This window comes from Sarcophilus harrisii, chromosome 1, assembly GCF_902635505.1.
Source record: "Sarcophilus harrisii chromosome 1, mSarHar1.11, whole genome shotgun sequence".
NCBI lineage: Eukaryota > Metazoa > Chordata > Mammalia > Dasyuromorphia > Dasyuridae > Sarcophilus > Sarcophilus harrisii.
Window position 1 is genome coordinate 533,952,975 of NC_045426.1, and position 15,094 is coordinate 533,968,068.

General features: G+C 34.0%; 1 protein-coding gene across 5 annotated transcripts in view; it reads right to left on the reverse strand.

The window, feature by feature from the left end:
• Positions 1–15,094, reverse strand: part of SLC66A2 (solute carrier family 66 member 2) — a 134,795-nt gene that overhangs the window by 57,565 nt on the left and 62,136 nt on the right. For all 5 annotated transcript variants that reach the window (XM_031946744.1, XM_031946746.1, XM_031946743.1 and 2 more), the window contains one exon: positions 5,354–5,570. In XM_031946744.1, the coding sequence (XP_031802604.1) occupies positions 5,354–5,570 (217 nt within the window). The remainder of the gene's footprint in view (positions 1–5,353; positions 5,571–15,094) is intronic.

Here is a 15,094-nt window from a genome sequence, read left to right on the forward strand (position 1 = left end):
CCTCTTAGTCATGCTGGTCCCTCTGCAGACCAACATAATATACTCTATATTCCCAGGCACATATTCAAGACATTTTAATTTGGCAGGATCTGCAAAAGTATGAGAAGAACTAGAGAACATGCATGATGAAAGGTAAAATGGCCAACTTTGATTATATTAAAAGTTTTTACAGAAACAAAACCAACAGAAACAAGATTAAAAGGGAAGCACAAAGCTGGGAAAAAATCTTTACAGACAGTATCAAATTTATAAGAATACAAGTCATTCCCCAATTGATAAATAGTCAAAGGATATAAACAGACAATTTTCAGATAATGAAATTAAAGCTATCTATGCTTTCTAATCACTATTGATTAGAAATGTGCAAATTAAAACAGCTCTGAGGTACCAATTCATACCTCTCAGATTGGCTGATGATAGGAAAGATGATAGGAAAACATATTGATAAATGTTGGAGAGGATGTGGGAAAACTGGGACACTAATGCATTGTTGGTGGAGTTGTGAAATGATCCAAAATCCTGGAGATCAATTCGGAACTAAACCCAAAGGGCTATAAAACTGCATACACTTTGGCCTGACAGTGCCATTACTGCATCTTGCCCAAGGAAATCATAAAGGAGAGAAAAGGACCCACATGTGCAAAAATGTTTGTACCAGCTTTTTGTGGCAGTAAAGAATTAGAAAATGAGTGGATGCCCATCAATTGGGAAATGGCTGAAGAAGTTGTGGCATATGAAGGTAATTGAATATTATTGTTCTATAAAAAATGATAAACAAGGTGATTTTAGAAAGGCCTGGAAAGATTTACACAAACTGATGCTGAGCAAAATAAACAGAACTAGGAATACATTGCACACAATAACAGCAAGGATGTGCAATGATCAACTATGAAAGGCTTGGTTCTACTCAGTGGTTCAGTGAACCAAAGCAATCCCAACAGACATCAGACAGAAAATGCTATCTGCATCCAGAAAAAGAACTAGGGAGACTGAATTTAAATTAACAAGACATGCTATGTTCATTTCTTTCTTCCTGTTTTTTTTAAATCTCTTCCATGGTTTTTTTGCTGATTTTTCTCTCCCAACATGATTAATAAAATAATGTGTATTTTTAAAAAAGAGAGAGCGGACCTGTATACTGAAAAAGTAAGGAGGAAGAGTGTTTCCCCAGGCATAAGAGCCAACACAAAGACACAGGGTAAGGAGAAGACAGAAAATCAACTTACCTGGAGGGAATAATATTACCAATGGGACTAGGTAGACTGGAGCCAAGTTGTGGAAGACTTTAAAAGCTAAATAGATGATACCAAGATACAATCTTATATATAAAACCAATGAAAAATTCTGGTCAAAACAATGGGAAGTCATCCAAGTAAAGAAAATTTTAAAAATAACTTAAAACTCAAATGCTAGGAGAGGAGGGGACTTAAATATGGAGAAGTTTCCACTAAATATGTTGTCTTTTAGTTGATTATCCTGAACAATTTTAAGATAAATAGTAACAAAATGACTTCTTGGAAACACCCCCACAAGGTGATATTTGGCAACAAAGGTACTCAATAAGCCCTAACCAGGCCTTATAATAAATTATATTGGATACAATATTTAATAGCTAGACACAGACTTCCATCCACAGAAATGTTGGTCACTTTTTTTGTAACATAAAAGTTATGCTCACATCTATAAAATACCTTTAGAGTTTACAATATGTTTTAACATGTATAATCCATCTAATATGATAATTGCAACAACTCTATGGGACTAAGCAGCACAAAATCCCTATTTGGGATAAGGCTTATTCAGGCTGTCACTCAAGGTCACATAGCTGTTAACTAGAACCCAGGCTTTCTTATTCACTATTAAGACATAGCCAACTGTAAAATGCTAAAAAAAGGTATTTCTCCAAGAGTCATTTTTTCATGTGACTTCATATTTTAGTCATATATTAATATATTGATAGTGTAGTGATAATAGTACATACGTAACTTGGATTTTTTTTACTATCAAAGAATCATAATTTATAGAATAGACAGGGCTCATATGAGGTTAAGCTAGAAAAGAATCTATCTAAGGGTAGATGGACAATTATATTCAAATACTTGAAAATAGACTTGTTCTATACCGTAACTTCTTAAAACTTTTTCCACTTGCAAGCCCTTTTCACCCTAGAAATTTTTACATGAATATATAGATATATAAGTCAAACATTTACCAATAATAAATCGATTTTTGTGACCCACATATTCAGTTACTTGACTCAATATGAGGTAACAACCCACACAGCTTTGTTCTATACAACAGAAGAAGGTGGCCTCTGGAGGAGAAAGGCTGGCTAAAAACTTTACACAGCTCTGTCTCCTCACTTAAATCCAATTCACTCAAAAGTCAAGATATCACCCTTGTGATATCATTGGTCCTCTTCAAGAACAAAGGACAAATAACAATATTGCTAATGGGTAAAAGTTATGAGGACACAAATTTTAGTTCAATTCAAGACTAAATTTTGTTAAACAACTTGATTTGTCCAAAAATTAAATGGGCTTTTTCTGGCTTAGTTTCATAAGACTAGATTTGACTGGATTCATTTCAGTTCAGAGGCCATCTGGTTCTCATTTGCAGATGTGAAAACAGACCCCTGAAGTTATTATGGTTTTTAGTTAGCCTCAGAAGGAATCTAGGTACTAATTCCAAATATAGTGTTCTCTTCCAGAGCTTCTTAAAACTTCTTACTCGTGTAACCTCTTTTAGATCAAGAAATTTTTAAGTGACCCTGTCTCAAATTTGAGCCAAGGTGTTTCCGGCAATGTTTGTACATGTGAAATGCAAAATACATATGTGTATTCAGAATCAAGGCTGCTGTGAAGTCATATCATATGCAACACAGACAAGAGCAACCAGAAACGCCTTGACATAATTATATATTATTTATTTTTAATTAATTTTTGGTTGCCAAAGTTATCATGATCCCTATGTTCAATTACATGACCCCATCTGAAGTCATAACTTAACAGTTTAAGAAGCTTTGCTCTTTTCTATGGTACCACACAGCCTCATAGTTCTTGCCCTCAAAAAGCTTACATTTTAATGGTAAAGGCAACATGTAAATGGAAACTATGAAATAATGTGGAAGGGCACAGGAGGGAGTAATTTTCTAAAGGTGGCAATATAGCAAGTGAGGAGGAGGAACAGGAAGAGACTTCTGCATTTGAGAGAAACTATCTGCAATACTGAACCATAGCTAGAATCCTTCCTAAAATTGTGATTCTGAGAAGGGAGTGACCAATGAAAAGGCACATTACAGATCAGAGGTTTTTCCAGTAGGCAATATTGCAGGAGGGGTGGGAAGGAAGAGAATTCTGAAAAGGGTTCAGGCAAATAGTGAGGCAAAGGATGATTATGGTTACTCCTAACGATAGAATATTTGTTACCAACAACCTAATACTATCACTGAAAGCATTTAAGCAAAAAGACAAGATTGCTAAAAATAATGATATGCCACTAAAAGAATTCATACACTGAGACATTAGATTAGATGATATGATTCTAAATAAGATTTCTTTTAACTGGAGCTGCATGCTGATTTATACTTGAAAAGGATTCTTATTCTGCAAAAAAGCTCAACACAGATTATTTTCTTTCTTTTTTTTTTGGTGGAAGGTGGAGGGAGGAAAGATGATTTTTTAGAGAAGAGACTTTAGTGAAAGTACACTTTAAAGTTTGTTCACAAATTAAAAGGCCAAGTGAAATATAAAGAGAAAAAGTGTTCAATCTTCAAAGGGTAGTTTAACTAATCTGTACAGTTCATTTAAGGTATGTGTATTTGAAGGAAGGTTTGAAAATTATACCTATCTGTCTCTACTGGATCTTCAATATTTTTTTTTAAATATTGATGTCTTTTGTTTTTACATCACTTTGATTTCTAATATATTTCTGATTCCTCTATCCATGATGTGTCTGTTGTAATAAAGGATAAAAAGGTGAGGGATTGAAAGCAATTCAGTAAAACTAAGCAATTCAGTAAAACTAAGCAAAACATCAACCACATCATGCAAAGTCCCACCATTGTAGTCTACAGAAAAAGGAAAAAAAATCACATTTTCTAATCTCTTCTCCAAAGTCAAATTTGGTCATGACATAATTACAGAGCATTCAGTTTCACTTCTCCCTCCCCCCCATTCCATTTGTGTAGTAATCACAGGGAACATTTGCCCTTAATTTCACAGTCAGCGTCCTTTCTAGTAAATCATTCAGTATTAATTCATTTAAGTTTTCCCATTTACCTCTACTTTCTTCATATTCATCATCACTTAAAAAGTGCAATATGACTCTTTTACATTAACATTTACAATTCATTTAATTACTTCCCAGTCAATGTGCATCTACTTTAGTTTGAGGGGCAGTTTAGTGGCACAGTGGATAGAGTGTCACGTCAAGTGTCAGGAAGTTCAAACCCAGTCTCAGACACTTAATACTAGGCAAGTCACTTAACCTGTTTGTTACAAAATAAATCTGTAAAATAATCTAGAAACACAAAGAGTTGGACATGACCAAAATAACTAAACAACAACTTTGGTTTGAATTCTTTGTTCTCACAAAAAGTACTGCTATGAATATCTTACTGTATTTGGCATCTTTCTTTCTATCTCTGACCTCCGTGGAGTATTATGCCCAGCAGCAGGATCTTTGGATCAGAGTATAAACATTTTTTAAACACAAACCCAAATTACATTCCCTTTGTGGAACTGTGAATTGGCCTACCTCTACAGGCAATAACTTCATCTGCTTATTTTCCCTTAAATATAAAATATTTTTTGCCAATTTGCTATGGGTGAGGTGAAACCTCAGAATTATTTGGTTTAGTATTTTTCTTATCATTAGCAATTGAAACAATTATTCATATAGTTGTAGTATTTTGCAATTCTATTTTTGAGAACTGTTTGTTCATATCCTTTGACCACTTATCTACTGGAGATTGATTCTTCATCTTGTTTTTATGTTAAGTCCCTATAGAGACTTTACATTCATCATGTTATCTGATCAATAAAAAAAATAATGATGTCATAGAGGGAGATTTTCTGGCAGAAAAGTTGTTTGTTGGAACTACATATTCCCTGCATATTGCAACACAATCTACCTTTCCTAGCTCTAGGACTTGGCTCTGCCAATACAAAGAAAAGATAAAATATCTTTGAACTTAAAAGTACCAGGGATAGTAAACTTCAATTTCATTTAGAAAATGTGTCCTGTATATAACTTCCCAGGAGTTTTCATCAGATATTAAACAAAAGGTGCCTCCTAATGAGAATACAAACAATAATGGTCAGCAACAACCCCAAATCCCCTTTTCTCCTACCTCATTCCTTCAGTGGATCTATTCTGGTAATTTCGATAAAGCTGTGGCACACCCAGCATGGCCTCCGTGAATACAGCAAGAAACCCCAGCGTTTCCACAAACAGAGCAGAATCAAGAGAGAGGTAAGTGATGTATCCAGTCACTCCCGTGAAAGCCAGTACACACTGCACATAGTCAGTGAATTTGCTCCAATGCCAGAAATAGTGCAAATCAAAATCTAACAACAGAAGGAGAGAAAGAAATGTAAAACGTTTGAAGAAAATTGTTATCTGCTTTGTAGTTGAGTTTATTGGCAACATAAGATTCCAATAAGCATTTTCATTATATTACAGATACACACACATACACACACCCTTTTCTATTCAATTGATAGGAAAAAAATAAAAAAAAAAGGATTTTCATGGAGAAATCATAGTGCTAACATTACTCTCTCATATGCTATTAACTATTGTTAGGTTCAATTTCTTTGCCCAGCTATGTCAGTACTTTAAGAAGTGGTGAATCCTTAAATATAAGGGATGTCGACACAAATCTTGTACACAAACATTATCCGGTGCCCACAATAAATAAAGCACTGTGTTAAGCACTATAAGAGATAGTGAAGGAACAGAAGCCATACTTCAACCCTTATGATGCCCAAAATCGATTTGGGAGGGAGGAAAAAACATCCTGAGAAATTAATACAAATGCAGTCAAGGGATATAAAATGTGATTGAAAGAAAATGGAATTTGCATAGATTTTCTAAAGGTTATAAAGATATTCAATTGGTTCTAGAAAGATGTGATTTTTTAAAAAATCAATAAAAAGAGAACATGACCAAAGGAATGGGGCAGAATCTGAATCATCTATTAAGAAAGAACAAGCAGATTTGACTTTGCCAGAAGTCAGGAGCTGTGATATAAAGAGAAAAAGGATATTGGAGAAAATGATGGATGACAGGCAGACTACAAATCAAAAGGAAACTATAAGGTAAATAAATATTTATTAATCACCTACTATATGCCAGACACTGTGCTAAATGCTCAGGTTACCAAAAACAAAAAAACCCTATAATGTGAAGATTGGTGCACCATATCAGAAAACTTACAAAAAAAAAAATTTCAAAAGCAGCAGAAATAAGCACAGGGTAAAGTGATCTTCCCTAAGGTAATTTGAACAAATCCCAGGAAAGACCTAATGTCCAGGGCCAAACTTTGCAGAATCAATAATCAAACAAGTTCTGAGGTCAGCTGGATTGAGGCAGTCTCAACCTTAGAAACATTTATCTGGAACATAGTATGGAAGTCTGATCACTGACTAGAAGAACATTGAAGGAACTTCCATTGTCAAAGGAAGCCAAGTAGAGCTGTGCTGACCAAACATATCTCACTCTGTGGCTTCGGGAAGGAGCTAGAACACACCTGGTGAGTCCATTAGCTAGAGGTGGGGACCTTGTTGGCTGTGGGCACTTTCAGGAGAGTAGAGTCCCTGGTTTTAGTTCCAAGGCACAGTACAAGCAGTAGTTAGTTTGTAGCCACCAGAGGGGACCCCAAAGAGCAAGATCATTTGTAGGACTGTGGCTGGGGGTCTTAGATGACTCTTAGGAATGAAGAGGAAAGCCCATGGTTGGGCCTCAGACAGACAGTAAAGCCAAACCTGAAACTTGAAAAAACCCAACCATAGATTAGTTACCATGGGGGTAGAGATCTGAGTTCATATTGAGAAGATAATAGAGCTAAAAACATCATGAGAAATAGCAAATGGTTTCAAGTACAAAAAGTTTTTTTTAGGAAAACTTAAAAAGGACTTTCAAAATCAGATAAGAGTGATTGAGGAAAAATTAAAAAGAAAAAAAAAAGATAAAAAAAAAAAAAAGAAAGAAAGAAAATCAACCAGTTGGAAATAGAGAATCAAAAACTTAAGAAAATAATTCCTTGAAAATTAGAATTGTGTGATGGGAAGCTTATGATATTCTAAACATCAACAAATCATAAACCAAATGAAAAAATAGAAGAGAAAGTGAAACACCAGAAAAACAGATGAACAGAGAACAGATCAAGGAGAAATAATAAAAGAATAGTCAGACTACCTGAAAATTATGATTAAAAACAGGAATCTTATACAGTAATACAATAAATTTGTCAAAGAATATTGTCCTGAAAATCCTCCAATCACCACCTGAAAAAGAACCCAAGAGGAAAACTTACAGAAATTATAGCCAAGTTTCATAGCTCCCAGGTTAAGAAGAAAATATTGAAAACAGCAAGAAAAGCAACTTAAATAGGAGAGAGGAAAATACACAAGTAATTGCAACTTACAATTTGAATGGGACAAATTAATACATACAATAGAAACATAACAGATTAAAAATACAACAATATGCTGCTATCAGGAAACACCAAAAGAGAGACAGACTGAGACAGACAGACAGACAGATAAAATAAAGGGCAGGAGTAGAATTTAGTATGTTAAAAAAATAATGATCTCAGAAAAGTTAAGGTTAAATAAACTTAACAAAACAGAAACTACACTGTCAGCAATATTATTCAACCTTGATTTAGAATAGTTAAAATATATAGATAATAGAAAATACTTGAGCATATATATAATTGCCATAACAGACACAGGAACTACATGAACATAAATATAAAATACTTTTTATACAAATAAATTCAGCTCTAAATAATTAAAGCAATATTTATTGTTCATGCTTGGGTAAAGCCAATAACTTTAAAATGATAATTTTACCCAACCAATTTATTCAAAGTCATCCCAATTAAATTGCCTTTAAAATTATTTTACTGAATTGGAAAAAAATTATAATAAAGTTCATTTGAAAGACTAAAAGGTCAGGAACTTCAAAGAAACTGGTAGGGGAGGGAAGGAAGACATAAAGGAAGTAGATTCAGCAATCTCAAATCTTAAACTATTATAAGGTGAGAGCATTATTTTAGCAAAACAGATAATTTCCATTATTTTACATTAAAATTTTCTTGCAAAAAGAAAACCTATGTAGTCAAGAATAGAAAGAATGCAGAAAATTGGAATAAAAAACTCCCATACACAATTTCTCAGATTGGCTGTAATTGGGTTGGAATATTCCTATGGCATAAAAAATGATACACTGGTTGATTTAGACTTAGACTTATGAAGATGCTATTCACCTTAGAGAAATAGACAGTGGGAAGAAATAAGCTTATTACAGTCATACATACACCTGCACAAGCATATACTCACGCACGCTGATTTATACCCTTCTTTAAGGTAGTAGAGAGTGGGGAGAGGAAAAGAAGACCAAAAAAAAAAAAAAAATCAATGAAAAGCTGGACAGCTTTGAAAACAATGTGTATTATTTATTATATAATTTTCTTGAAATGGAAATTTATTATTTTATATTGAATCCTCTCTGATAGTGTCCTATGTACACCAGAATTTTTCTTGTCAAGTTTAAAATTTTCAAAAATTACAACAAAAAAGAGGCAAAAAATAGTCCCTTGCCCTCAAAGGGCAGAAATTACAGAAATTATAACTTATAAACATAATTATAATTATAGTCATAATTTATTAGGAGAAAACTAGTAAATATACACAAATAAGTTATATACAGGATAAATAGAAAGTAACAGAAGGAAGGCACTAGAATAAAGAGGAGTTGGTAAAAACTTCCTGTAGAAAATAGTATTTTAGTTGGGACTGAAGTCAAGGAAGACAGAAAGCAAAGATAAGGAGGGAGATTGTAGGCATTGGGGACAGCCAGAAAGAATGCTTAGAATGGAGACATGCAGTGTCTTGTTCTTACAGTAGCAGGATGCCAGTATCATTGAATTCAAGAATACAGGTCAGAAAGTAAGATGTAGAAAGACTGGAAAGGAAGGGGCTAGGTTATGAAGATTTGTGAGTGCCAAACATAATATCTTTATTTGATTCTAGAGACAATAGGGAGCCATAGGAGTTTACTGAATAAGGAGATGATATGATTGGACTTATCGTTTAAGAAAATCATTTTAGAGCAGGACCAGGAGATCATTATATACTTCAACAACAATACTATATGATGACCAGTTCTGATGGACCTGGCCATCCTCAGCAATGAGATCAACCAAATCATCTCCAAAGGAGCAGTAATGAACTGAACCAGCTATGCCCAGAGAAAGAACTCTGGGAGATGACTAAAAACCATTACATTGAATTCCCAATCCCTATATTTATGCCCACCTGCATTTTTGATTTCCTTCACAAGCTAATTGCACAATATTTCAGAGTCTGATTCTTTTTGTACAGCAAAATAACGGTTTGGTCATGTATACTTATTGTGTATCTAATTTATATTTTAATATATTTAACATCTACTGGTCATCCTGCCATCTGGGGGAGGGGGTGGGGGGTAAGAGGTGAAAAATTAGAACAAGAGGTTTGGCAATTGTTAATGCTGTAAAGTTACCCATACATATAACCTGTAAATAAAAGGCTATTAAATAAAAAAAAAAAAAAGAAAAAGAAAAAAAAAGAAAATCATTTTAGTAGCTGAATGGAGGATAAACTGGGATAAGGAAATATTTGAGGCAAGCAACTGACAGAAATAGAGAGAAAAGTAAACTAGACCATTCCTCCACACCAGCTTTCCCCACCATAAAATCAAATCTGGTAAACAGAAAGTTAAAAGCTAAAGATTTTTACTCAGGCTAAAATGACAATATCATAGCAGAAAAATGAAAAACTGTTAGAACACTTCCATTTATGTATATACCAAGATGGATTTCCTAGCATATTTTTTCTATCCGTCCCAGAACCTAGCTGCATTAAGCATTAAAAAAGGTTATCAACACTGAGAAATAGACGTAAATTTAATCAGAATTGAAACAGCAAAACCACCCACAAAATCTGCCCCCATATGATTTAGCTGATGTACAATACTTAATAAGTACAAAAGAAATTATCTGCCCACATATTCTCTTAAAAAAAAAAAAAACCATCAGTCTTTTTTGGGAAAGTCTGGAGTACAACAACAAAAAAAAAAGTTAACATTCTTTCCTACTTGCTTGAAAGTAACTCATCCCAAGCAAATAGGTTAATGGATGAGTTCAAAATGGAGCTTATATGGATATGAACACTAAGGAATAAGAGTTTATGACAAAAGTTCATGCTGTAAAGAAATTTCACTTATCTTTTAAATTTTTTTATTTAAGAATAATAATGGTTTTCTTAATTAACAAATTCAAATAAATAAAAATGTACAGAAAAGATAATTAAAAGATTAAACATACTAAATTCCAAATACTTTAAATTTCAAAAATCTAATTTTGATTCTTCCCTTACAATCAAAAGAATCTCTGGCAATGTCCTGTCTAACTCTTTGCTACTTGACTGCTCTTCTCCTTAAAGTTCTTAAAGGAAATTCATGTATTCTCTCTCAATCTGTCTTCCCTTTTTCAGCACCCTCCTTTCTATTAGCCTCCCCCTTTTCTTTACCCTTCCCCCTCCTACTTCCCTATAGGATGTGACAAATTTCTATACCAAATAAAATATGTATCCTCTTTTTGAGCCAAGTCCAGAAAGATTAAGTTTCAAACAATGCCCATCCCCCTCCTTTCTTTTCCTCTACTGTAATACATCTTTCGTGCCTTTCTTCATGTGATGTAATTTACCCCCATTTTACTTCTCCTTTCCTCTATTCCAAGTACAATCCTTTTTCCATTCCTAATTTCTTTTTTATATCATTACTTTAAAGCCAACTTATTCCTACACCTTCTATTGTATGTATACTCCTTTAACTGCCCTGACAAAGACATTGTTTAAGATTTACAAGTATCATCTTCTCACATAGGGATAAAAACATTTTAACCTTTAAAAAAAAGTCTTTTTTCCTACATGGTTTACCTTTGTATTATCTCAAGTATTATCTTTGATGATCACTTTTTTTAATGCGGTAAAGTCTCTTATTTTCTTTTTTTTTTTTTATTATAATAACTTTTTATTGACAGAACCCATGCCAGGGTAATTGTTTTACAATATTGTCCCTTGCACTCATTTCTGTTCTGATTTTTCCTCTCTCTCCCTCCACCCCCTCCCCTAGATGGCAAGCAGCCCTATATATGTTGAATATGTCGCAGTATATCCTAGATACAATATATGTGTGCAGAACCAAACAGTTCTCTTGTTGCACAGGGAGAACTGGATTCAGAAGGTAAAAATAACCCGGGAAGAAAAACAAAAATGCAAACAGTTTACATTCATTTCCCAGTGTTCTTTCTTTGGGTGTAGCTGCTTCTGTCCATCACTGGATGATCACCTTTTTTATTCAGCTCTGGTCTTTTAATCAGAAATGATTGAAAATCCCTTATTTCATTGAATGTCCATTTTTTCCCCTAAAAGCTAATGCTTAATTTTGCTGGGTAATTGATTGTTGGCTGTAGTACAAGTTCCTTTCCCTTTTGGAATATCATATTAAAAGCCCTCCAATCCTTTAATATGGAAGCTGCTAGATCTGACTGACTCTCTGATATCTGATTTGTTTCTTCTTGAATACTTGCTGTATTTTCTCCTTGATCTGATAATTCTAGAATTTAGCTACAATATTCTTTGGAGTTTTCATTTTGGGGTCTCTTTCAAAAGGTGACTGGTGGATTCTTTCAATGACTATTTTACTCTCTAAGTACAGAATATTTATTCCTTGATGATTTCTTCAAAGGTTGTCCAGGCTTTCCCCCCCCTTCCCCCCAATCACAGATTTCAGGCAGTCCAACAATTTTTAGATCGTCTCTCCTGAATCTACTTTCCAAGTCAGTTGTTTTTCCAATAAGGTCTTTTATATTTTCTTCTTTTTTTTTTCATTGTTTAATTCTTGATGTCTCATTAATCATTCACTTCCATTTGTCTGTTTTAGGGAATTCTTTTCTTCAGTTAGCTTTTTTACCTCCTTTTGCATTTGGCTAATTATACTTTTAAAAGTGGATTGTTTTTTCATTTCACCAATTCTATTTTTTAAGGAGCTGTTTTCTTTTTCCATTTCACCAAATTTATCTTTTAAAAGTTGTTTGCTTCAGTATTTTTTTTCATTTCACCAAATTTATTTTTTAAGGAATTATTTTTCTCAGTCCATTTATATACTTTCTTTTCCAAGCTCTTGATTTTTCCCAAAAAACTTTCATAATTTTCCCGCATAACTCTTATTTTTCCCCTTATTTCTTCTCTTTTAAGATCTTTTTTTGAGTTCTTCTAGGAGAGCCTTCTGAACTTGAGACCAGTTCATATCCCTTTTTGACGTTTTTCCTGTAGGTATTTTGCCATTGATGGGCTTTTCTGGGTTTGTGTTCTGATCTTCCCCATCTCCATTTTGTTCTCTATGGTCAGGACTCTTTTTGCTTTTTTGCTCATTTTTAAAAGTTGAACACAGCTCCTAGGGCACAGGGGAGATTGCACCAAGCTTCTTTTTCAGAGGGACTTGGATCTCTCACTGACTGCACTGGGGCCAATGGTGTTGCAGGATTTCTTTGGGTAATCCTGGCTAAGTTCCACTTATTATGCTGGAGTTCAGAACCTCACAATAGCCTTGTGGTTGCCTTAGAGGTCTCATAGCTGGCCTAGGCTGCTGATCCACTGGCTTCTGAGTAGCCAATGCTGCTGTACTTTAGTTAAGAGCCTCTCACTAGATTCCCTATACAGGCCACCTTCCCCACTGTCCAAGTGAGACAGACTTTTCCTAAAGTACTTCCAAGATATCTTAAGCTGGAAATTTATTACACTCTGAATGTTTGTTGTAATGTCCCGGGCTAGCTTTCTGGAGGCCTTGGTTTCAGCAGAATAATCACCACGAGAATAGTCAAGAATAAAGTCCAAAGTCTTTATTGTCTCCTTCAGTCTCCCAGACTGCGCCAGCAGTCTCAGTCAGTTTACAAGCCTCTCATCTCTTCTGGTCAGCCAGTCAGCAATCTGCACATCTCAGTCTCTGACTTCTGTATGATTCTGACCTCTTAAATACTCTATTACAATTACATCAATTCATCATACTGAGTATAAGCCAATCATTATATCACTAGGGAACCATTATCTCATCAATTCCACTGAGTTAATATTTTGTTGTAAGATTACATCAATCATACTGAGTCTTAAGTATAACTTTTCAGAGTTCTGCTCTCTACAATTTATAGATTCTGTCACACCAAAACCTGTTCAGAAACTTGAGCTAATTTTGATTCTTCCCTTAGAATCAAAAGAATATCTGGCAATTTCCTGTCTAACTCTTTGCTATCTTGGCTCTGCCCTTCCCCCTCAAGTTCTTAAAGGTAAATTCAAGGATCAGTCTTCCTTCAGTGCTCTAAAACTAAAAGTATTATTCCAATTTTGTACAATAGGAAAACTTCTAGAGATAAGGCAATAGCTATAAACTAATACATATATATGGATACATACACACACACACACACACACACACACACTATAAACAGGGCCCAAGAGTTAGCATTTGTACACCACAGTTGATAAGAGAACAGCTCTTTCCTTTGTCTTCCTATGAAAATACAAATAAAAAGATAAAACCTAAATGTTAGAAATTTTTTAAAAGTTCACACAAAATAAGCATGCCATTTGCAAGTCGATAAGAACAAAATTGTTTAAATTATCAGAAAGACAGGTCTATAAGATTGAGAAAATAAAAATATGGTTAACAACCTCCAAATGAATACAACTGGTTGGTGACATTCAACTAACAAGAAAATCCCCAGACAAATCAGTGAGTAGGCAGGGGAACAATAAATAAGTTGAAAGTTGAGTTGGTGCCAAATGCTTTAATGTCCTGAACTTTGTTCCTTTATCACTCAGAGATGAGATCTTTGGACCTTCCCCTGCTCCGCTCCCGTCAGAGAAATGAAATGCATCAAATATTAAAAGGAAGCATAGGAAGATTCAACATTATTTTTATATATTATTTTATTTATTTACATGTTATTTTACACATAGATATAAAGACTGCACTATTTGACAAGACCTATTTTTCAGTATCTAGGATGAAATGGGAAAAGATGACTGTGTTTGGCTACTTACATGACTGGCTCATGACAGAGATGGTAATAGCTCCATGACTGATAGATACCCACACTAAACCTAACACAGGACACTTAAGAATGCTAATGAGGGAAGAACTAATGTTATTGCCTGGTAGCAAGGCCCCAGAACAACAAAAAATATCTTCATTATACTGGCAAGAACACGAATTATAAGACAATTGCAGCTTACATAGTAGTAGAATATATATTTTGAAATTTTTATCAAGATTACTATGTGATATAAAGGATTTAAGTGTTAAAATTCCTGCTCCATTAAGCTATATATTTGGATATAGACTATAAATCTAATTTTCACAATTCATGTTAATGGAACTGGATATGTTTATCTTTTTTTATTTAAAGAAGGTTCCAATCTCTATTATATTAAAGAACAACATAAGACATTTTCACAACTTCTAATTAAGAATCCCTTTTAATATGCCTTGTTTTCCTCTGCAATTCAGAGATGGCAGAAGTCTTGTTTCTTTTCAGCAGTGACTTATACTTGTGCCTTTGAAAAATCACAAGTGATCAGCCTGCCTGGAAAAGACAAAAAAGAGTTCCATGTGGTCCTTTATTGGTTAGTACTTCCTTAAATTCATCTAGATTCTTCTAAGCAAGTTATCAAACCCTTCTCTTAATCCTTAAACTTTACTAATGTCTCATTTTAATGAAATGTATGTTATACATAAATGTATGTGTGTGTAATAAATTCATATT